Source organism: Xiphophorus maculatus, chromosome 2 (genome assembly GCF_002775205.1).
Source record: "Xiphophorus maculatus strain JP 163 A chromosome 2, X_maculatus-5.0-male, whole genome shotgun sequence".
NCBI lineage: Eukaryota > Metazoa > Chordata > Actinopteri > Cyprinodontiformes > Poeciliidae > Xiphophorus > Xiphophorus maculatus.
The window spans coordinates 7,366,895-7,389,533 of record NC_036444.1 but is presented as its reverse complement, the minus strand read 5'-3'; the positions used below and the strand labels follow the sequence as shown (position 1 = coordinate 7,389,533).

Genomic DNA, 22,639 nt, shown 5'->3' with positions numbered 1-22,639 from the left:
AAAAAACCCCATCTTCATGGTCCACAAGACTTTTGGGACAATATTATGTGGATCAATGACAGAAAATTTTAGTGTTTTTTGTTAAATATGTTGTAAAAGAAATATCTCAGCATTTCAGGTGAGAGTGATGGTATGGGTATGGTATTGGTTTAGGACTGCGTGTTTTAGTTCTCTCCCTAGTTTAACGCACCTGGATCCAATGATGGCTCATTAGAGTCCTAAGAAGAACATTGACATGCTGAAAAGGTTGTTACCAGCATCAGGGAGAGAACTAAAACATGCAGGATGCCGGCCCTCAAGGACCAACTTAAGGTACCCCTGGTTTAGGACCTAAGCAGCTGAATTAAGAAAACCTACAATTATTCTGCCTATTACAAAATCCTTGAGGAGAATGTTTGGTCTTGTGTTTATTCAGATTTCTTTGTCTTTGAGTGTCTATTTGCAAATACATCAGCATCATGTCAGATAAACACAACATTTGAAAGTTTTCTTAGAAAACTGGAGTTCACACACTGAAGTGAGTGCCAAATAACATTGTTGAAACAGCAGTGAGACAAAATGTCATCTTCTCTATGTCAAATGTGACAGAAGAAGTGATATATACAGTGTATATATATATATATATATATACTTTATGTAATAAAAAAAGCTTCTTACCAATTTATAATTTCTATCTTTCCTTCTTACGGAAAGTTTCTGTCATGCTAATATCTTAGATCATCTGTTTTATCCCTAGCATTTTGTGGTGCATTTGTATCCCAAAAAAAAAGTATATACAAGTATAAGCTTTGTCAAGCATGCTTATACTTGCAGGGCTGTAAAGGGTCAATGTTTTATATAGATTAGGATATTTTTTATTGTTCATAGAACAACCAAAGTTATTATTCTGAAATTGTAAATATTCAAACATTTCACTATCATTAATATATGCAAGCAAGTGGGGAATATGTGATGACTGCCACAATCAAAATAACTAAAGACAGGAGACTGAAACTTAGACGCATGCTTTTATTCAATCAACTGATAAATGAACTCCACAAAGTATGCTATACCTTATTAGAGATTTAATGATTAATTAAATGATTCTTGTAGATACATCTGTATCCCACATGTGAGGACAGAGGATTGGGTCACTGCAGTGTGAAGCGTCGCTTTCTGCGAACATGCAGTGCTGCAGGTGTGGTGCACTCTGTGTGACCACAGCCGCACTCCTCCACATGCACATAAGTGAACTGGACGTGCGCACCATCGTTACACGCCAGGGTAACAGTGCGGTTGCTGGCGCGTCTCTCCTTACAGCAGGAGCAGGAATGCTCCATAGCACCTGCTGCGTCAGAGTATCTGAAAGGATCAAGGACAGAAAAAATCAGCACATTCAGTACTTCACAACTGCTTAATAAATGATTTGATGACCATCCAGAGGAAGACAAAACTAAAAGTAAGGTCATACTTACTTAGTGAAAGTGTCGCATGATCCTTCACATGACGGCATATTCAACTCAGACTGACAGCCATTGTAGTTGATAGGAGTTGTCCGGCTAACCAGACTGCAGGCCTTCTCTTTTTCCACACCTTTTAAAATGTGAGAGGAAAGAAAAATGTCAGTTTTTGTGCTTGTTTCAGTATCTCTAACTCTAAAGAAAAGAAAAATAATCATACTCACAGATTTTGCAGCAGCCATTTGCTGCAGTCTGAATTGTGTCCTGAATAGAAAACAAAACAACAACAAAAAGTTTTAATTTTTCTTTGTATATGATCCAGTGTGGGTTTATGCATTAAACCAGGCACTTACATTCTTGCAGTTGCTCTCTTGGAATGCTGGGCAAATGATTTGCTTACTGGTGACTGTAAGAGTCTCACCATTCTTAACACAAGTCTTACTTTCACATTTATTTTCTGGTGGTGACCAGGTTTCTCCTTCCTGAAAATTACCACACAGATAACCACATACTTAGTTGTTTTATACTTACAGAAATTAATACACACCCACAGAGAGGATTTGGTTTACCTTTAAAAGTGTCTCATTGCCATTAACAATGAACACACAGTGGGTCTGCACACACGTCCCACAGCAATCATCTGAGTTGGGTTTTTTATATTCAAATCCCTGAGAGAAAAAAAGCGAATTCAATACATCCATATGGTAAAATAATAATAATAATAATAATAAAACCAGTTAATTATAAATTTATTCACACCCATTCAACATTTCTGTTATCACCCCAAATATTCTGTGTGTGCTGGAAAATAACTTACAACAAAAGTGGTGAATATTTTATATAATTTTGTATTTTATTTTCTAAATCAGACAATTTGTCAAGGCTGCATTTGTTTGCAGCCCCACGTTAATGCTTGCAGAGCCACTTTTGCTACAGATACATATGCCAGTCTTTTAAGTAGGCTGCGCAATATCAGAAAATTATGCAATAGCAATATTACTGCTAAAAACAGCATAGGTTATGATTAATCAGGATTATTTTGTTTTCTTTCTTTAGTATTAAAAAAATGTGTCCACCATCCTTAATGAGCTCATGAGTTTCTATAGAGAGAGTCTAAACATTTTTCATAGATTGCCAAAGGGACTCGTTGACGTGGCACTTGCAAATTACTCATCAAAATATGTAATTAAAAAAACAGTTCATGTTGCTAAAAGTTTTTTTTTTACATAAATAAAACAGGATTTTACAACTTTCCGTAAGTAGTCAAACATATGTAAAGAACTAGATTTTCATCTGCTATAGTGGAGAATCTTAAGACATTTGAAACTGCAAATTTTAATCGCTTTTATAAACCTTTCTGTTAATCTGTTCTGTTAGTGGAGAATGTGTCTTATTTTTTTCCAATTTGTCCTGGAATGCTGTACAACACTTTTGGTGTTTACTTAATGGCAACTGTAATATCGTAATCATGTTGTCTTGCTCTGATTCAGGTAGTCATATATGTCGATGCAATTACATTGATTGCAGTAAAACCTTAATATTTGCAATTCTTTTCATTCTCAACTGGCCCTTTATTTTCCAAAGGGCCAGTTGAGTGTGTCATACACGTTACATTGTCTTCCTCACCCTTCTGCATGTTTCTTTGCACTGCTGCTTCTCGCACTTTATTTCCATCAGACCACCAGATGAAGAGCTTGAGGAACAGAAGCAGTTCTCACATTTTTGGCCAGGAACGGAAGAATCAGGCTGAGAAATCCACATAAATTCAATGTTAGCCTGCAAATTTTAGTCTAACAATGACTAAATCTTAAAAGGTACATATTTATCTTCTCAATGCATTTCATATATTCCTTACCTGATATTCAGCATCATTTAGCACACAGACTCTTTTGGGTTCTAGGAAAGAAAGTTGACATTTATGTAAAAACAAAGATCACTCAAAATGATTCTTTATCCATTGGACCTCATGTATGTACAAACTGATTTTATAGACTCACCACATGTACTTTCTGGACAGCATTTTCCCTCTGGAACACTGATGTTTGGCATAAAGCCAACATCACAGTTCATGTTGATGTCCGGACAAGCATGGCTCTGACATTCTGTTAACACAAAGAAGAAGAACTCAGTTTATTACTAATTTAAACACTAACGAGCAGCAAACAGTAATCAGCATTATTGTTGTGTCTTACGGCAAACATGGACATTGCAGCAGGGATTTGATGGATCAGTTTGGTTGACAAGAACAAATCCTGGATCCATGCATCTTGGTAAAGCAGCGGGTGGGCACGTTTTAGGCTTACAGATCACAGTTTTGGTGGATTCGTCACACACACAGGCCTGACATTTGTATTCAAATGTCTCGTTGAACTGAAAAAAATAATGTTGGTTTAAAGGTATAAAAAAACAAGTAGAGAACAGTACATAAAAATCAAGTGTGGCTCACCTCACGGGGCTTCCCATTGGGATCAAGACATCCTGTTTAAACAGCACAAACATATTTATGTGAGTCTCTTTGTTGTCTCTATATTCTAATGCTCTTGCCAAATAGCTTATTGAAATAAGTTACTTTTAATTTGGATTAAACTATTTGGTACTGTTTTACTTATATAATCACTGCAAAAATAAATAAATAAATAAAGTATCATGTATCTATGAACTTAAAGAAACTGGTTTTGATTTACAGTAAAATAGAAATAGCAAACATATACACTATTGCTTCATGTTCATTTCTTGTACGTCCTAAAATGTCTCAAGGAAAGACACAATCCCCAAGAAAGTACTCTCTGACAGATAGTTAAAAATGCTCTAAGCAAACCGTATATCAGAAATCTTTCGATGGGAAGAGGAAACCCAAATGATAGATTAAGCAGGTGTACTATTTGTTCATACACTCTTTTTGGCTGCGTTGTCTAATTTTAGGTAAGACACTAGTTCATTCAAAGGCAAACCGAGCTTCATTACTCTAATATCTATGGAAGCAGTATTTGTAATATCACCTAAATATTTTGAATACAGAAATGTGAACATATTGAGCACACTGACGAACAGCCTCAGAATGTAGACTCTTGTTAAACTCAAAGACAGCTAGAGAAGCAAATGAAACGAACCAAAGATGTTGAATATTAATAACGAAACAGATGTTGAGAATTGTTCTTACATACTTACCACAACTTTTAACGCAAATATTTGATTCTTTGCTGAACAGTTTCATTCCTTCAGGACAATAGCAGCCCTCAGTAGTGTAGTTCATGACTGGATCGTTAGGACTGCAAGTTTTAGATATGAAAAACATCATGTGTTTTATTGTTAAAATCGTTATTTATGTTGCATTTGATCTTTGCATTTCATGCCAAGGGAAATGTAATCACATTTTAAACATTGCTAATTATAAATGAATATTTTTGAGACATGATAATAACAGTGAAATCCAGTGACCATGCAAATTGTAGAAGGTGTAAAGTAAAAGCAAAGGCATGATTTAGATCTAATCTGAACGGGACCAAGAATTTATATCTGGTTAATATTTTTAAAATCTCCCAGTGGAAAATAATTCCAATTATTTCTAATATTAATAAATCTATATAATGTGTTTTTCTGAGTAAATTGAGTTCCTGAGTTAAAGGAACTTACATTAATATTCTAATGTATTGAATGTGACAGTATTTCATCCTTTAATAAAGATCACCTGAGTTTGTCTCAAACTAATTTTGATTTAAAGGGGATCATTGTGATATAACTGGGTTGCTTTAACTGTTCCTTTACTTTTCCTATGTTTCTTTTTTCCATTTGCTAATTAATTGTGTGCTAAAACAAGCAGCAAAAAAACAACTTTTTATTAGAACTCACTTGTCCTCACAGCTTGGTTGGTCTGCAGGTCCACAAGATTTATAAATTTTGCCTGATGGACAGTTGCTGGCTATTGGTAAAAAGCAAACAAAAAGAACAGTAAAAATATGAAAACAAAATTTCAAATTCCAGTGCTAGGAAATAATAACTAAATACAATGTGTTTTTTTTATTTTGAATTTTCTATGTTGAGAAAAAAATATTGTACCACATATATTAGTGTACTTCCTCCAGTCAATACAAATTCCAATCTCTGCGCAGGCAGCAGCATAAGTCTCCAAACTTGTGCACTCCACTGCCCGGTTGTGAACATAGCAGCTATCAAAAACGCATCCTTTGTAGAAATTGTCTGGAGAGATCTGGGAATGGCATTCAGCAAAGGCACTGAAGTGGAAAATAAAAATTCATTAAAAAGACTATTTAAAAAGCTGAAGAAAATGATACAGATCAAGACGATTTGTAAAGTACCCTGAGGGGTCCTTAAGCAGTTCACAAACAGAATCTGGATTTTGTTTGCATGGTTTCTGTGGAGGTGTACGTTTAGGTATGCAGCCAGTTTTTCCCTTATCTTTCTTCAGAAGCCAGTCGTCGGCCATCACACCGCAATTTTCTGCTACTGTACCGCTAGGCAATCTGCAGTCATCATCTTGATTGTTGGAGCAAGTTCCTATCAAAAATGTTCTAGTGTCATTTTCTCCATTCAAACTGAAAGGTGTATACAGATCCTATCTGTATATCTGTGTACAGATGCATTCTGAGAGGACATTCTTACCACAATGACCCTGTGTGTTTCCTCCAAAGTACTTATATGGAAGGTTGATACTGAAGCCAGTTCTTCCAAATTTAACAACCACATTTAGACGAAGGATCTCTAACACCAAGTTAATATTAGTGCTCATCACTTTAACACCATCTTTCCAATAAGGGAGCCTTAGATTTTCTACATCTTCATTTTTAAATGCCTGAAAAAAGCAGAAGTAAATAATATTAGTATGAAGCTAATATTTTGATTGCATGTTAGTGATAATAGCATGTAATTTGTATATGCATACGATAAAATCAAAATAAATTAGTCTACAAATTTATATTTATTTTTATATAGCATTCCTCCTCTTATGTGCAAATAAAGCTTGTTTTAATATTCACTGATGGCTTGCAAAAAGTGACTTTGTCCCAACCTAATTTAAATAACGAAGGAATAACAGTGATATCACTAGTCTTTTCCACAGAGTGGACTTATTGTAAAATCAAATAAACCTTCACAAAAAATGTGTATAATTGCAAAACACACAGTAGTTATAGTTTTATAAACTTCTAAATGTTCACAGGAGTGTTGTTCGAGCTGTAACAAGCCAGGTGCCCCTCTTATGATTTCTTTTCCCAAGAGCTTAGGCAGACTCAGAGAACTTCAAAAACATATAGAAATATCAAATAGAATTTTGTCAGTAATAATAATAAATAATACGCTCACACAATTGCAGCCCATTCACACACCTCAAAACAATGATATTAATAGGCTTTTTCACCAAATATTTTATATATTTATTCAAGTGTGTTCAACATGTATTCCTTGTGCCATTTCTTTTACCTTCTGAGAAAAACGTTGACGTGTTAAGACTTTACCCACCATGTATATGTAGTTTAAAAGCTATTGTTCAAAAAAGGTCATCATGTGTTACCTTCAAATCAGGTCGTCCACCAAGATTAAAGTTGATCAGTTTGATACTTTGTGCTCCATAATTCACAATTAAAGCTCGAGGACAGGAAACATCTTCAGTAGGGTCACAATGGACATTTTCAATTAAAATTTCTAAGCCATGCATTGGTGTAATTTCTTTCATCAAATAGTAGGTACAGTTTCCTTGGTAACTGTAGTATTTGCCATCAAAAGTAATGTAATGAGGATCTCCCCAGCCTTCGCATTCACCTACAGTGACAGAAAAATGTAAATACTTAATAAAAACAAAAACTATCCACTAAACAGTCTCAATAATATGATTCCCTTCATGAATACAATTAGGTTCTTCATTTGCCACACCACTTCACACAAGTGAAGTAACTAGAAAAAGCACATTGGCAATAAATATTTTCATCCTTACATGGAAGCTCTTTATGAAACAAATACATTTGAAGCCCAGGGCTGTTATAGATTAATTGTTGCTATTTATACTTTTAAGTACATGGATATTTTCTTGGATGATAAGAATAACTTAATCTATCAGTGAGCATAATGTTCAGCTGTTTATAAATTTCTTAGTTTTTAAATAGAAAACTTACAGTCACATTCATAATGTTGGCAGCAATGATAATAATCATATACAAGAACAGGGTCTTTCCCATTGGCACAAATTACGGGCTCCATAGTTGGACATTCATATGGAACTATTTCAATTTTATTGCCTCCAATACATCTTGCCATGGTGCAGTTGCAAAAATAAAACATCTCATTTTGCTGTAGACAAGAAAAAAAAAGAACCAGTGATAGGATGTCAACAGAAATAGCAAGAAAACAACATTAAAAATACCACAAAAATAAATACATAATTACAGTCCCTCCGCCCCCTCCAAAAATTAATTAAAGGGGTTTGAAGTGAAGCAACTTACCTGCACACCCCACTGTTCACATGGGGTGGATGCAGTTGGAGGTGGTTTTTTAGTTGATGTTGAAGTGGTGGTAGTAGACAATGATTTAGTTGTAGACTTAGTTGCTGTTGTTGATTCTGTGGTTGTTGGTGTAGTAGTTGTGGTAGTAGTTGTGGTTGTAGTTGGTGTTTCAGTTGTCGTTGATTCTGTGGTTGTAGGGGTAGTTGTTGTTGTGGTTGTTGTGGTAGTTGTGGTTGTAGTTGGTGTTTCAGTAGTAGATTCAGTTGTTGTTGATTCTGTGGTTGTGGGTGTAGTTGTTGTGGTTGTTGGTGTAGTTGTGGTTGTAGTTGTGGTTGTAGTTGGTGTTTCAGTTGTAGTTTCAGTTGTCGTTGATTCTGTGGTTGTAGGGGTAGTTGTTGTGGTAGTTGTGGTTGTAGTTGGTGTTTCAGTAGTAAATTCAGTTGTAGTTTCAGTTGTTGTTGATTCTGTGGTTGTGGGTGTAGTTGTTGTGGTTGTTGTCGTAGTTGTGATTGTAGTTGGTGTTTCAGTTGTAGTTTCAGTTGTCGTTGATTCTGTGGTTGTGGGTGTAGTTGTTGTGGTTGTTGTCGTAGTTGTGATTGTAGTTGGTGTTTCAGTTGTAGTTTCAGTTGTTGTTGATTCTGTGGTTGTAGGTGTAGTTGTAGTAGTAGTTGTTGTGGTAGTTGTGGTTGAAGTTGGTGTTTCAGTAGTAGATTCAGTTGTCGTTGATTCTGTGGTTGTGGGTGTAGTTGTTGTCGTAGTTGTGATTGTAGTTGGTGTTTCAGTTGTAGTTTCAGTTGTTGTTGATTCTGTGGTTGTAGGGGTAGTTGTTGTAGTAGTAGTTGTGGTTGTTGTCGTAGTTGTGGTTGTAGTAGGTGTTTCAGTAGTAGATTCAGTTGTAGTTTCAGTTGTTGTTGATTCTGTTGTTGTGGGTGTAGTTGTTGTGGTTGTTGTCGTAGTTGTGGTTGTAGTTGGTGTTTCAGTTGTCGTTGGTTCTGTGGTTGTAGGGGTAGTTGTTGTGGTAGTTGTGGTTGTAGTGGTTGTAGTTGGTGTTTCAGTAGTAGATTCAGTTGTAGTTTCAGTTGTCGTTGATTCTGTGGTTGTGGGTGTAGTTGTTGTGGTTGTTGTCGTAGTTGTGGTTGTAGTTGGTGTTTCAGTTGTTGTTGTTGATTCTGTGGTTGTAGGGGTTGTTGTTGTGGTTGTTGTGGTAGTTGTGGTTGTAGTTTCAGTTGTCGTTGATTCTGTGGTTGTAGTGGTTGTGCTACTTACACATCTGTCATTTCGACAACACACCCTTATCTTGTAATTCAAACACTTTTTCTTATATTTTTGCTCGACTGTTTTACAGACTAAACCTGTACTTACATTACAAGTAAGTCTCTGGTCATTTAACGTCACATAGTCTTCAAAGTCTATCTCAGGGTTTTCAACTGATCTACAATCAATTTGTTCAGGATTGTCACACACCTCTTTGCCATGTTTTCTAATATTATCATATGTTTCAAAGTCATTTCTGTCTTCATGTGGATCATGTACATCATACCAGTCTGACCACTCACATGGTTGTGGAATGCATGGTGTAGTTATGGTTGTAGATGTAGTTGTAGTTTCAGTTGTCGTTGATTCTGTGGTTGTAGGGGTAGTTGTTGTAGTAGTTGTTGTGGTAGTTGTGGTTGTAGTTGGTGTTTCAGTTGTAGATTCAGTTGTAGTTTCAGTTGTTGTTGATTCTGTTGTCGTGGGTGTAGTTGTTGTGGTTGTTGTCGTAGTTGTGGTTGTAGTTGGTGTTTCAGTTGTCGTTGGTTCTGTGGTTGTAGGGGTAGTTGTTGTGGTAGTTGTGGTTGTAGTGGTTGTAGTTGGTGTTTCAGTAGTAGATTCAGTTGTAGTTTCAGTTGTCGTTGATTCTGTGGTTGTGGGTGTAGTTGTTGTGGTTGTTGTCGTAGTTGTGGTTGTAGTTGGTGTTTCAGTTGTTGTTGTTGATTCTGTGGTTGTAGGGGTTGTTGTTGTGGTTGTTGTGGTAGTTGTGGTTGTAGTTTCAGTTGTCGTTGATTCTGTGGTTGTAGTGGTTGTGCTACTTACACATCTGTCATTTCGACAACACACCCTTATCTTGTAATTCAAACACTTTTTCTTATATTTTTGCTCGACTGTTTTACAGACTAAACCTGTACTTACATTACAAGTAAGTCTCTGGTCATTTAACGTCACATAGTCTTCAAAGTCTATCTCAGGGTTTTCAACTGATCTACAATCAATTTGTTCAGGATTGTCACACACCTCTTTGCCATGTTTTCTAATATTATCATATGTTTCAAAGTCATTTCTGTCTTCATGTGGATCATGTACATCATACCAGTCTGACCACTCACATGGTTGTGGAATGCATGGTGTAGTTATGGTTGTAGATGTAGTTGTAGTTTCAGTTGTCGTTGATTCTGTGGTTGTAGGGGTAGTTGTAGTTTCAGTTGTTGTTGATTCTGTGGTTGTAGGGGTAGTTGTTGTAGTAGTTGTTGTGGTAGTTGTGGTTGTAGTTGGTGTTTCAGTAGTAGATTCAGTTGTAGTTTCAGTTGTTGTTGATTCTGTTGTTGTGGGTGTAGTTGTTGTGGTTGTTGTCGTAGTTGTGGTTGTAGTTGGTGTTTCAGTTGTCGTTGGTTCTGTGGTTGTAGGGGTAGTTGTTGTGGTAGTTGTGGTTGTAGTGGTTGTAGTTGGTGTTTCAGTAGTAGATTCAGTTGTAGTTTCAGTTGTCGTTGATTCTGTGGTTGTGGGTGTAGTTGTTGTGGTTGTTGTTGTAGTTGTGGTTGTAGTTGGTGTTTCAGTTGTTGTTGTTGATTCTGTGGTTGTAGGGGTTGTTGTTGTGGTTGTTGTGGTAGTTGTGGTTGTAGTGGTTGTAATTTCAGTTGTCGTTGATTCTGTGGTTGTGGGGGTAGTTGTGCTACTTACACATCTGTTATTTCGACAACACACCCTTATCTTGTAATTCAAACACTTTTTCTTATATTTTTGTTCGACTGTTTTACAGACTAAACCTGTACTTACATTACAAGTAAGTCTCTGGTCATTTAACGTCACATAGTCTTCAAAGTCTATCTCAGGGTTTTCAACTGATCTACAATCAATTTTTTCAGGATTGTCACACACCTCTTTGCCATGTTTTCTAATATTATCATATGTTTCAAAGTCATTTCTGTCTTCATGTGGATCATGTACATCATACCAGTCTGACCACTCACATGGTTGTGGAATGCATGGTGTAGTTATGGTTGTAGATGTAGTTGTAGTTTCAGTTGTCGTTGATTCTGTGGTTGTAGGGGTAGTTGTTGTAGTAGTTGTTGTGGTAGTTGTGGTTGTAGTTGGTGTTTCAGTAGTAGATTCAGTTGTAGTTTCAGTTGTTGTTGATTCTGTTGTCGTGGGTGTAGTTGTTGTGGTTGTTGTCGTAGTTGTGGTTGTAGTTGGTGTTTCAGTTGTCGTTGGTTCTGTGGTTGTAGGGGTAGTTGTTGTGGTAGTTGTGGTTGTAGTGGTTGTAGTTGGTGTTTCAGTAGTAGATTCAGTTGTAGTTTCAGTTGTCGTTGATTCTGTGGTTGTGGGTGTAGTTGTTGTGGTTGTTGTCGTAGTTGTGGTTGTAGTTGGTGTTTCAGTTGTTGTTGTTGATTCTGTGGTTGTAGGGGTTGTTGTTGTGGTTGTTGTGATAGTTGTGGTTGTAGTTTCAGTTGTCGTTGATTCTGTGGTTGTAGTGGTTGTGCTACTTACACATCTGTCATTTCGACAACACACCCTTATCTTGTAATTCAAACACTTTTTCTTATATTTTTGTTCGACTGTTTTACAGACTAAACCTGTACTTACATTACAAGTAAGTCTCTGGTCATTTAACGTCACATAGTCTTCAAAGTCTATCTCAGGGTTTTCAACTGATCTACAATCAATTTTTTCAGGATTGTCACACACCTCTTTGCCATGTTTTCTAATATTATCATATGTTTCAAAGTCATTTCTGTCTTCATGTGGATCATGTACATCATACCAGTCTGACCACTCACATGGTTGTGGAATGCATGGTGTAGTAGTGGTTGTAGGTGTAGTTGTTGTAGTAGTTGTTGTGGTAGTTGTGGTTGTAGTTGGTGTTTCAGTTGTAGTTTCAGTTGTTGTTGATTCTGTGGTTGTGGGTGTAGTTGTTGTGGTTGTTGTCGTAGTTGTGATTGTAGTTGGTGTTTCAGTTGTTGTTGATTCTGTGGTTGTAGGGGTAGTTGTAGTAGTTGTTGTGGTAGTTGTGGTTGTAGTTGGTGTTTCAGTAGTAGATTCAGTTGTAGTTTCAGTTGTTGTTGATTCTGTTGTTGTGGGTGTACTTGTAGTAGTTGTTGTGGTAGTTGTAGTGGTTGTAGTTGTAGTTGGTGTTCCGGTTGTAGTGGTATATTCTGTTGTTGATTTTGTGGTTGTCGGAGATGTTATAGTAGTAGTTGTAGTAGTAGTAGTAGTAGTAGTTGTTGTTATCGAACATTTTTCCACACATCTGTTTTCTTTTTCATCAAATATTGGGGCATACTCTGGGCAACTAGGATAACAACCTGTAAAAACGTATGCATGGAAATTGTAAGTGCATTGCACATAGAAGTCAAAGAGAGATTTGAAAATAATTTGATTTTCATATTGTTTTGTAACTTCAAAATGCCTTCGTTCAGACCTTACCTTCAAACCTTCTAACAGAATAGCTTGAACAACCCTGATATTTGATTGGAGTACATGGATGGTAGTGCCATAAGCAATCATATTGTTTGTTGTGGAAGTTGTAGAAATCACAGAAGACAGCTAAGAAGAAGTTGTAGAGAAAATTTATTAAAGGAACAAAATTTCAGTTTGAAAATTGGTTTTGTTTTCAAATGATGCTATATCTTAAAATAATTGCTGTTTTTTCTTCTTTGAGGATTATGTTCATGATGATAATAATTTATATCAGAATCCTTTGTCCTGACTAACCATGGAAATTTACAGTCACAAATCAATAAATACATTCAATAATGTAATAATTTAACTCATTATATAAGTTAACTACACACTTACTAAAGTTTTATTTCAGTAAGTGGATTTCTGATTACAGCTCGTGAAAATACCAGGTTGAAGATTAAACTGTGCAACAGACTAAAAAACACCCAGATTTTTATATAGTAATACAGGAGGAAAATTATTCACTTACGACAGATTTCTGGAGTTCTCCATGAAATGCAAACACCAGCATCATTGCAAGCTTGAGCATAAGCTGCAACAGCTGAACAGAAACACTCGCAGTCTCCTCCAGTGTCACAGGCACATGAGTCCTTCACACATTTTTCATAGAACGGTTGGGGCTCTACCTGTTTAGGCATTGAAAATGATAGTTTTTTTCTCTAATACTTGATGTGTAATATTTTCATTGCTAGAACAACCGTTGTACTACCTTGGAATGGCATTCTTTGAATGTGTCTCCATTTATGATGTTGCACTTCATTTTTGCCCAGTGGTCTCGATGAGGTGCTTTTTCACAAGCGTCAATAAGCTTATCCACATTTGAGCAAGAGCTGTCCCCTTTCCAGCTGTTTGCAAACTCTAATGGGCTGCTCACTACCAACCCACTCCGGGTGGTGAAGTCGTTCTCTCCATTACCATCAAAGTTTCCACACAGGCCACACACTTCACCCTGCACAAATATAAACAAGTCAGTCATTTGCACATTTTATACCATGTAAAGAAACACATTTTACTGAGATTGTATCTATCATTTTTAGTCAACATTTAGAAAAAGCATGTCACCAATTCTATATTGTAGTGGAACTGAGAAATGTTTGTATTCTGCGGATGGCCGAAGGTTGGAGTTAGTTGAAAAGAAAATATCTATTTCTTACCCAGAAACCAATTACTGTGACTTACCTTGTAATATGGTTCCAGTGTTATAACAAAATATGTTTTGCGATCCCAAATTACTCTTAGACCAATGCTGGAATGCACTACAACATAGAAGCCTCGATTTATTATTTCGTATGGTATTTCGGTGCCATTTTCCAAAACTATCTCTTTAAAAGTGCCGTCAGTGAGGATGATCACATGTTTCTGAAATATAGAGAACATTTCACTCTTTGTAAATCATGAACACCATTCTAACACAATATGTATTATCATTTGAGTTCTTTGCCTTACCCCCAGCTGAATCCTGACAGTTTTAGAACATGTTGTCCCTGTTGATCCACATGGTTCATCTTCTGTGATGACTTCAATTTCATCCTCTACTGTTTTATTAGAACATTTGTTCTAAACAAATACATTTTTAAAATTGGTTTCCATTAGTACTGAAAAATTATACATTATGAACTTATAGAAAGTATTCTTGCTTTGAAAGCAAGAGCATCCTTTGCATTAGTTTGTGTGATAGAGTAGAACATATTGACCTTACTGTCAATAAATATTCTTTACTGTAAAGAATATTTATGCTTCAAGAATTTCTAGCATTTACCCTTTGGAAAAATCTAACATGCTCACACAGTCTCTAAACATATTAATTTGCTAATATGGACAAAGTAGTCAGAGTACTTCTCAAAAGTCCAGAGTAATTATCTGATGGCATTCTTTGCATTTTACCAAGTACTTTTTTCTGGTAGCTATACCTTTAGAGAAATAGATTTAGTGTGTTTATTATTAACTTTGAACCTCCATTTTTGCGTCGCAATGGCCTCAAGGAGTCAGTGAGGTTGCAGCATTTATGCAGTGCAAACAAAAACAATAATTTTTCATAACTGTTTCGTTACAACTGCAAACGTCAATCTACTTTGATATGATTTTGTCTGATCGTCCACTGCAAACAAACAAGCTCATAATTGTGAAGTAAAAATAAAAGTACATATTGCTGGTTGTATTTTGTGAATAACAATGTGAAGGGTGTTTTGTGTATATGTGTTTAGTGCCTTTACTTACATATCTCTAAAAAGGGAAAATAAATTACAGTGACATTTGTGGTTGTAATCTGACAAAGATGTGAAAAAGTTTAGGGGGTATGGTTACATTTGAAAAGCAATGTAGCTTTACATTCAAATTCCTGTTGTGTTTTGTTATTGCATATTAGCCATTTCATAAAAAAAAAGTTTTAATTGCTTTGAGGCAATTTATATTTGTGTTATTTATATGGTAAAAGCTTAGATATTCTTTCTAATAATAAAACCACAGTTTTGAACAAATTTTAAGTGTTTTTGTATAAACTTACCTTGACAGCAACATAGGAACAGTCTCCTTGAAACTCATATAGCTGCTTATCAAATGTTTTGTGATGTCCACTTCCATATATAATGCAGCTCTGTGAACAGCTGTATGATGTACATTTCCACTTCCCACCTCTACAAATACTAAATGGGTAGAGTAAAAGCAAAACAAAATAAATGCATTATATTTAAAAGTAAAATTTTCAACAAAATGTTTTTTAAAATAATGCAGCACAAGCAGCATAACGATTTTTTCTTTCTTTTTTTTTACCAGCGGTTACAATCTTGGTAAACTGCGACTCCAGGCTTATAGAATTGACCATTGTGCTTGCATGAACAATCCTCTGTCTTTTTCACACATGAGCCTTGACCATCATCAAAATGACCAGAAGGACACATGCAGCCAGATACACATTCTGACGCATCCTGGAAAGGAAATGTAGAGTCATCAAGTAGATACACAGCAATTAATCATTCTCAGTTTTCATTGTAGGCATTATTTCATTGAATTAGCCTATCTCAATTAATATTCAATCAGATCTGCTCTCTCAAGTGATAAACAATATATCAATAAAGACAACTATTCAGAGGCCCACCAGTTTTGGCTATATGAAAATATTGCTTGATGAGAAACCTAGTTAAGAACTGAAGAAAAAAAAAGACATAAACTCAGGTCATGTTTGTCTGATATAAAAATGCATGTGATAATATGAAACATGTAAGAGTGAAAAAAGCTAAATAATACTTCAAAATAAAGAGTTTTAATCATGAATACATTAAAACATTTTTAATGATGGTTTGCTGTAGTGACCCATGAACTATCCCTAAAAAGGTGTGTTTTTATTGATTTTCTGGTAACATACAGTCAGCCGAGTCATATCTATACCACAGAAAATCACCCATTTTTTCTAAAGGTTAACTTATGGATAAAATAAATATTTGCAAAGAAAGTTTCTTCTGTTTGACTGTTTCCTTCACAAAACAATCAGTCAAAGGCAGGCACTCTATTGAGGCAACTTAGATGGAGAATTAACTTCAAAGTATTTCTACACTTTTAAAGTTATTTTAAAAAGAAAATAACTATTTTGATCTTTCACAACTATCATGCAAAAAGAATCTATACTTTCACAGATCTGAGGACAGTCTGCAATGGTTTATTTATTATGTGAAAAAAAATTATGGTAATAGATGCACACAGAAATAGACAAATTAGCAAAGGGTTACTATTAATCCACATACAAATAATCAGGAGATGATCTCATTAAAGATAAACAAGACAGCAACTCACACAAACATCATCATCCAGATTCAAACAACGTTGAACACAGTGTGGTCTCTGGTCATCAGCCATCCCAGTGGAGCAGTTGAAGTACACTTTTGGATGAGGACATTCTGTAAACAGAAGAAATACTTTCAACATACATAATGTTAATGTTAACCCAATATCAATGTTATTGGAAAGTAAAGAAATGAGAGCCCCAATTACCTACCTGTGTTCTGCTTTTTCAAGGAATGGCAATGAAGCCTTCCATTGGCACACACACTTGGAAAAAGAATCAAGTTCATATGATGAAACAGAGATGCCGTTCAAATTACAACCATTTTATTCATGCTGAAAAAAAAATATAACCACTACTTAAGGTTTCTTCTGACTCACCAGTGCTCAGATTTGATGTTGACAGACGTTCCTGCTTCAATGTAATCTTCATTATGGGAACAGGAACATTCTTCTTTGGGTACACAAGCATCTTTTTCATTCAGATAGAGACCATCAGGGCAGAAACAGCCAACCACAGGCAAGAAATGTGAAGTGCAGCTCTGCTGATCTGAGCTCAGTGAACTACAGGTCAGCTGGCATCTCCGGTGATTGTAAGTGAAGATCTGAGTTGATGGACAGCTCTTTGTGTGTTTCTCTGTTTTGTGGATAATATGGGAAAATTACCTAGCTGTTACAAGACTTATATATGACAGTTAATGTGTTGTCATGAAACTTAAAGACACATTACCGCATTGGTTTCCAAAATCTGTCACAAACTTTCCCTTTGCTGCACAAGCCCGACCATAAGAGGTGAAGACGGCACATAAGCAGTCTTCGCTTTTCTCACAGCTGCAGGTGGAGTAAAGGCAGCGCTGCATAAAAAAAGAACACTTTAAGAAAATTATAGTCCAATTAAACAGAATTAAAATCTGAAAGAAGAGGTTGTTGTTGTACCTTGTAGTAATAGTCAGGATTAACCTCTGAATGGCAATTTGCAAATGAACCAGTTGAATTTCTGAGCATTTCGCACCAGTGTCGGGCATAATTCTCTACAATTAAATGTAAAATTATTTTTACACTTCCAGTCCCTTGAAATATACTGAATAAAAATTTAATATATATACTCACAAAGAAACAAAAGAAAAGCTTTACTGTTAAATAGAATACTACAATGGGTTTCATTTGATTGGAAAAAAAATAACATTGTTAAATTTATTTTTTACCAGTTTTCATAGTGACTGAACAGGGGTCTTCAAGTATTCTGCCTGCATCTGGGCATGTTTGGTCGGCCTTCCAAGAATTACCAAAAGTTACAGCAGTTCCTTCTTGGCTCCCTTGAGGAGTCGTCATATCATCATTCAAAGCCATGTTGTAGTTTCCACATAAACCTGAGGAACATATTCAGAAGAACAAGTCACCAAAGTGTCCAAGCTCCAGCACATTTCCATAATTTTTTTGTATCACCTCCTCACTGGAATATTCTCTTTTATCTCAAATAAAACTCAGTTATCTAAGTTTTTTTTCTTTTGACAGTACAGAAATGTCTGTACCATCCATCCAATATGGTGGCCAAGGCAAGGCAAGACTGGCCAAGGTGCTCTCCACCTTGACCAGGGAATAAAGACAATTTCCATGAAAGGTGTAGGTAGTACCATCAAATGTTGTGAAATGTAAACCTTTTACAAAGAATAGTCTTAAGAGTACAAATATTTATCCATCCTTCTATTTTTTCCATCCTTTCCCACAATCTTTAAACACTGAAATGAAATGTTACTCTTTTCCATGCAGTTCCTGACTGCACAAGAACCCTGTGTGGTTTTGATTATCATACAATACATGGTCTATAAAGGAAGTTGGCTAAATTAAAGGAAAACATAAAACTCACCACGTGTCTTTTCCTTGTAGCTGCTTTCCAGACTGATGTAGGCTTGCATAACAGGAACACGCTGGATCTGAATTTGGAGGCCAAACTTGGCGTTGAGCAAAATATGAAAGGATGAAGCATGAAATATTCTGATGTCCCCTGTAAATAATGTCAGAAAAGTCACCTGATGTTACACAAATAGAAACTCCATTACTGAAAAAATGAGCTCAATTAAAACTTGCTTCTTGTCAGACCCACCTGAGTAATATGGCAAACTGATGTCCTCCATATTCTGTTGAACTTTTCCCTCAGATGTAAACATTAATACCTGTAGAAAGACACAACCAATTATGAGTGATCTGTAGATATTGTTGTGAGAATGTAAATACTAACATCTGTATTTTACTCACATTATCTACGCCCAGATGGATTTTAAGAGCCTTTAGACAAATATCAAATTTTGTTCCTCCACATTGTCCCAACTGGGCCCGAATAGTAAAGTTTGGACTTACTCCATCCTGAGATATATAAAACATTTGAGCACAGGGAAATCTTCACTTTCATGTCTGTTTTGTATTATTTATCAGCAATTAGAAAATGACTCATTATTTACCTTGCTCTCCACCTTGGCCAGGGTATAAAGACAATTTCCATGAAAGGTATAGGTAGTACCATCAAATGTTGTGAAATGTAAACCTTCCTCAACTGCACATGTAGCTGGGGTCTCGAAAGTCTCACACTCCCACTTCCCCTCTGAACAAGTACTGAAAAATACAAATCTGTTCATAAAACCTTGCAAAAGTTTTAATACACATTTAATTTTTAAAGCATCTTATCAGAATTGTATGTGATTTTTGTTTTGTATGTGACATTATTGTGAAGTGGAAGGGAAATAATATAACATTTAAAAATGTTATACAAGTAATAACCGCAAACATGTATCATATTCCTAGCTGTAGTTTTCACATAGAAAACCGTACAGATAATAATGAATGCACAATTTACACTTTGAAGCATGATGGTGGCAGAGTCATGACATGGGCATGGAGATAAAATAAAGGGACAGTGGATTATGCTAAATTTAGGGAAATCCTGAAAGCAAACGTGTTAAAGGCTGCAGTGGAGTTAAGACTAAACAACACTAAACAGAAAATGATGTAGATGTTCTCCATCCAATCGGACCCAGCTTGAGCTACTTTGCAAAGAAAAGTGGGCATAGCTGTTAGAAATGGATGTCAGACAAAAAGGAAACTGAATATAATAACTGAATATCACACTTTTCAGAGTTTTTTGTGTGAATATTGTGATGAATTTGATTGTTTTTCATCCACTATGACCTTATTTTCCCTTTGTTGTATGAAATATAATAAAGGAAAGTGCTGGTAAAATTCCTGCGCTGCAACAAAAAGGATGAATTTACCATCAAGAAGACATTCCGTAAACATGTTGAAACATACCAGTTTTTTTTTTCATGGTGGTAAACCTCTCCAGAGTCGTAGATGTCGTCATGCTTGCACTGACACTCAGACAGAGGGATGCAGCCCCTCTCAGAAATATCATCAAACACCGTTCCTGAGAGAAAAACAGTTTCATTGTGTGAAGGTGAATTAACAGTGGCAGAATATACATTTTAAATGTAAAGAGAACTAACCAGGAGGACAGAAGCAGCCATCTGTTTTATGGTCCTCACACACTAATCTTGTGTCCTGATGTGTGCAAGTATCCATGCAAGGAAAAGCACTTTCTTCATACTGCATGTTGTAGGGACACTGTTTACCTGTGAAGATAAATGGTGCCATAGATAATGAGCAGTAGTAATTCATAGAATCATTTAGGCAAAATATCATGCAAGAACAATATGTTAAATAACATTTTATGGCTCCAATAACCTCTTAAGCATTAAACTACAGTCTTAAAAACAAAAAATAAATAAAAACAAAAAATAAAGACGAACATGAATCATACCACAGAAATCAGGTCTCCTCCAGTCGGGTGGCTGTTCTCCTGCGTGCGAACACTGACGAGAAAACTCAGACATTGTGCTGCAGACACAGAAGTCACTGGTACCGTTGTTACAGGCACACATGTCTACCACACAGGCCTTGATGAAAGCTTCAGCACTAATCAGGCTGGTGCATGAACTCCAGGAATCCCCGTTAAATATTTTTTCACAGATAGTTTGCTGTAGTGAGGAAAAATGACGGAAACAAAAAGTCAACATCTTCCTTAACATTTTTACTGGAAAAAACTGATTTATATACTTACAAATGCTTTGCATGAATGTGACACATTTGTCTTTGATTCATCTTTTACAGGGGGGTCTTTGCATTCATCGTTTGGCAGATGGACTCTGTGTTTGATTCCAAGCTCAATGGGAGTCACTTTAAAACCTGATCATGAAGATGAAGTTAAGAACATTAAAGATATGACTGAATATGGTAACACTTTATTTGAAGGGTTGTGAATAAGACTGTCATGACACCGTCATAAACATGACATAACACCTGTCATGAATATGAATACGTTTTTATTTTATTTTCCAATACATTTTACACACTTCAATGAACTACATACCATTATCCATGAACTCATCATAGACGGGAACGCCGTTGAAATCTCCGCAAAGGCCACAAGTTTGGTTCTTGTATCCGTTTGAAACTTCCACCTGAAGCACAAAACAGAGAGGATCATGTTTCACATTTTTTTAGTTTATGCCAGAAAGAAGAGGTCAGTCTTTGTTTGACTTTGATGTTATTCAACCACCAAGCCTTTATTTCTATCATGTTAAAAGATACATCATAAATAATTATTTTAAAAAGTTCCCTGTTTCCAACAATTGAAGCACTCTCAGCAGACGTTAGCTAATGTATCACTAACTGTTTCATTTGACATGAAAATTAAATGTGTTTCCTTTAAGTCAGTCACATTACGACAATGTGATTAAGTGATTTGTAAAAACTCTGACTTATAGGAGGGTGAAGCAAGATGTATACCATGACTGCATCTTCACGATTCCACATGACTATAATGCCGACTTTGGTAGCTCGAAGCCTGATGTAAAATGTACTTTCTTCCACCTTTACTCCCCCACTGTAGTGTGGCAGAGTGACTCTGATAAAAGAGAATAAAAGTTTGAAGATTTAAATGACAAACATAATGTAAAAATATGTTAATTAGTGTATTGTTGTGTGTGTTTTACTTACGGATTCCCATTTTCAGTGACCTCAGTCTTGGTTAGGTTGAATGTATTTTCAGAGATGGTGACCACAACATAACGTATTGTTATATTTCCGTCATTTTCTTCTCGTCTAATGTGCACAGAAAACTTCTTCTCGGATTCTCGGCAGTCTTTGACCAGGTTGTACTCACACAAGCCAGGAAACTGGAACACATCACCATCAAAGGTCTTAAAGTGCTGCGTGCCCCAAGTGCTGCAGATGTTGTTGACATGGTTGTCATCTAGAACAGCAAAATTAAACAGCAAAAATTTGAACAAAATATAATCTTGAAATCACATATTTATTACTTTATATTTTTAGAAAATTATATTTAACATCACAAACCTCTTGATTGTCTTTTAAACCAGTAGAAATTACAATTTTGGTTGTAGTGCCAAAATATTTTCAATAGAAAATATTTTTAGAATCTAAAATATGCAAGTCTTACCCTGCCTGGCTTGAGCAGCACCAGCAAAACTGAAGAAACACAACCACACCACAGTCCACTTCATGGTTGCCACAGTGGGCTTTCTGACCCAAAGCAGATAAAAGTGAGGCTGACAGTCAAGGCTATATATATATATATATATACACACACATATAGATTTAGATTTCTGTGTAGCTTTAGAACCGCCTTTTTGTGTGGACTTGTCAATGACGTTCAACATATCTCTAAATGCTGTACTGTATTTTCTTCATCAAGCATGTGAGAAAATTAAACAGGGAAGACACTCCTGGAGAGTACAAATAAGATAATGTTTGATTTGCTCCAAGTTTGTCATCTCCATGTTTACCCTTTCATAGAAACAATTTATTGGTTGATCTGGCTATATTTTTTGTCCTAAATCATTTAGCTATGACTAAGGTGTTATAAGTTAATTTTTTTGTCATTAATTAGAAATGACAAAAAATTAACTAAGAAAACGAAGATTCTAATTAATGGTAATCTGCACAGCAGGGACCTTTGCTGTTTTCTCAGCTTAATGTCTTATTCCTTTTCTTCTTCAGTCTTTGGAGACAAAAAGGGAAATATGCTTGGTTGTTGAGTTTTTTTGCACTTTGCTTTATTGATTCTAGTTTCATTATTATTCCTTGTTCCTTAGTCTCTTTGTCTTCACACCCGTAACTTCATGCTCCAATTATTTAATTACCTCTTTGTCATTCCTCCTTCCTGGTTCCTCCTTTTTGTACCTTGTT

The 22,639-nt window shown here is 35.8% G+C and overlaps 1 protein-coding gene across 1 annotated transcript; it reads right to left on the bottom strand.

The window, feature by feature from the left end:
• Window positions 1-994: 994 nt before the first annotated feature.
• On the bottom strand, window positions 995-22,007 carry otog (otogelin). The gene is made up of 44 exons (XM_023349700.1): window positions 21,891-22,007; window positions 21,428-21,683; window positions 21,218-21,335; window positions 20,799-20,889; window positions 20,490-20,614; window positions 20,190-20,406; window positions 19,876-20,001; window positions 19,682-19,796; window positions 18,838-18,988; window positions 18,635-18,742; window positions 18,483-18,552; window positions 18,246-18,383; window positions 17,584-17,748; window positions 17,315-17,409; window positions 17,109-17,232; window positions 16,760-17,015; window positions 16,593-16,645; window positions 16,391-16,494; window positions 15,374-15,528; window positions 15,108-15,246; window positions 14,051-14,161; window positions 13,784-13,963; window positions 13,314-13,553; window positions 13,074-13,230; window positions 12,569-12,688; window positions 12,229-12,447; window positions 7,892-8,190; window positions 7,565-7,739; window positions 6,967-7,214; window positions 6,060-6,249; window positions 5,756-5,954; window positions 5,496-5,671; window positions 5,289-5,358; window positions 4,608-4,708; window positions 3,886-3,917; window positions 3,632-3,809; window positions 3,437-3,541; window positions 3,295-3,335; window positions 3,066-3,185; window positions 2,009-2,107; window positions 1,793-1,921; window positions 1,664-1,703; window positions 1,455-1,572; window positions 995-1,341 (listed from the first exon to the last, which is right to left on the bottom strand). Exons 1-44 carry the CDS (start codon window positions 21,952-21,954, stop codon window positions 1,131-1,133), a joined length of 6,228 nt encoding a protein of 2,075 aa, XP_023205468.1. The 5' UTR covers window positions 21,955-22,007; the 3' UTR covers window positions 995-1,130.
• Window positions 22,008-22,639: the final 632 nt, after the last annotated feature.

What these genes read in the sequence shown, in the direction of transcription:
- otog (XM_023349700.1), bottom strand. Translation starts at nt 21,954, where the DNA reads ATGAAGTGGACTGTGGTGTGGTTGTGTTTCTTCAGTTTTGCTGGTGCT. An exon ending in ATCTGGATGATGATGTTTGT is followed by an intron (nt 15,529 to 16,390) that starts GTGAGTTGCTGT and finishes TTTCCTTTCCAG; the next exon opens with GATGCGTCAGAATGTGTATC. An exon ending in TACCAAGATTGTAACCGCTG is followed by an intron (nt 15,247 to 15,373) that starts GTAAAAAAAAAG and finishes CTACCCATTTAG; the next exon opens with TATTTGTAGAGGTGGGAAGT.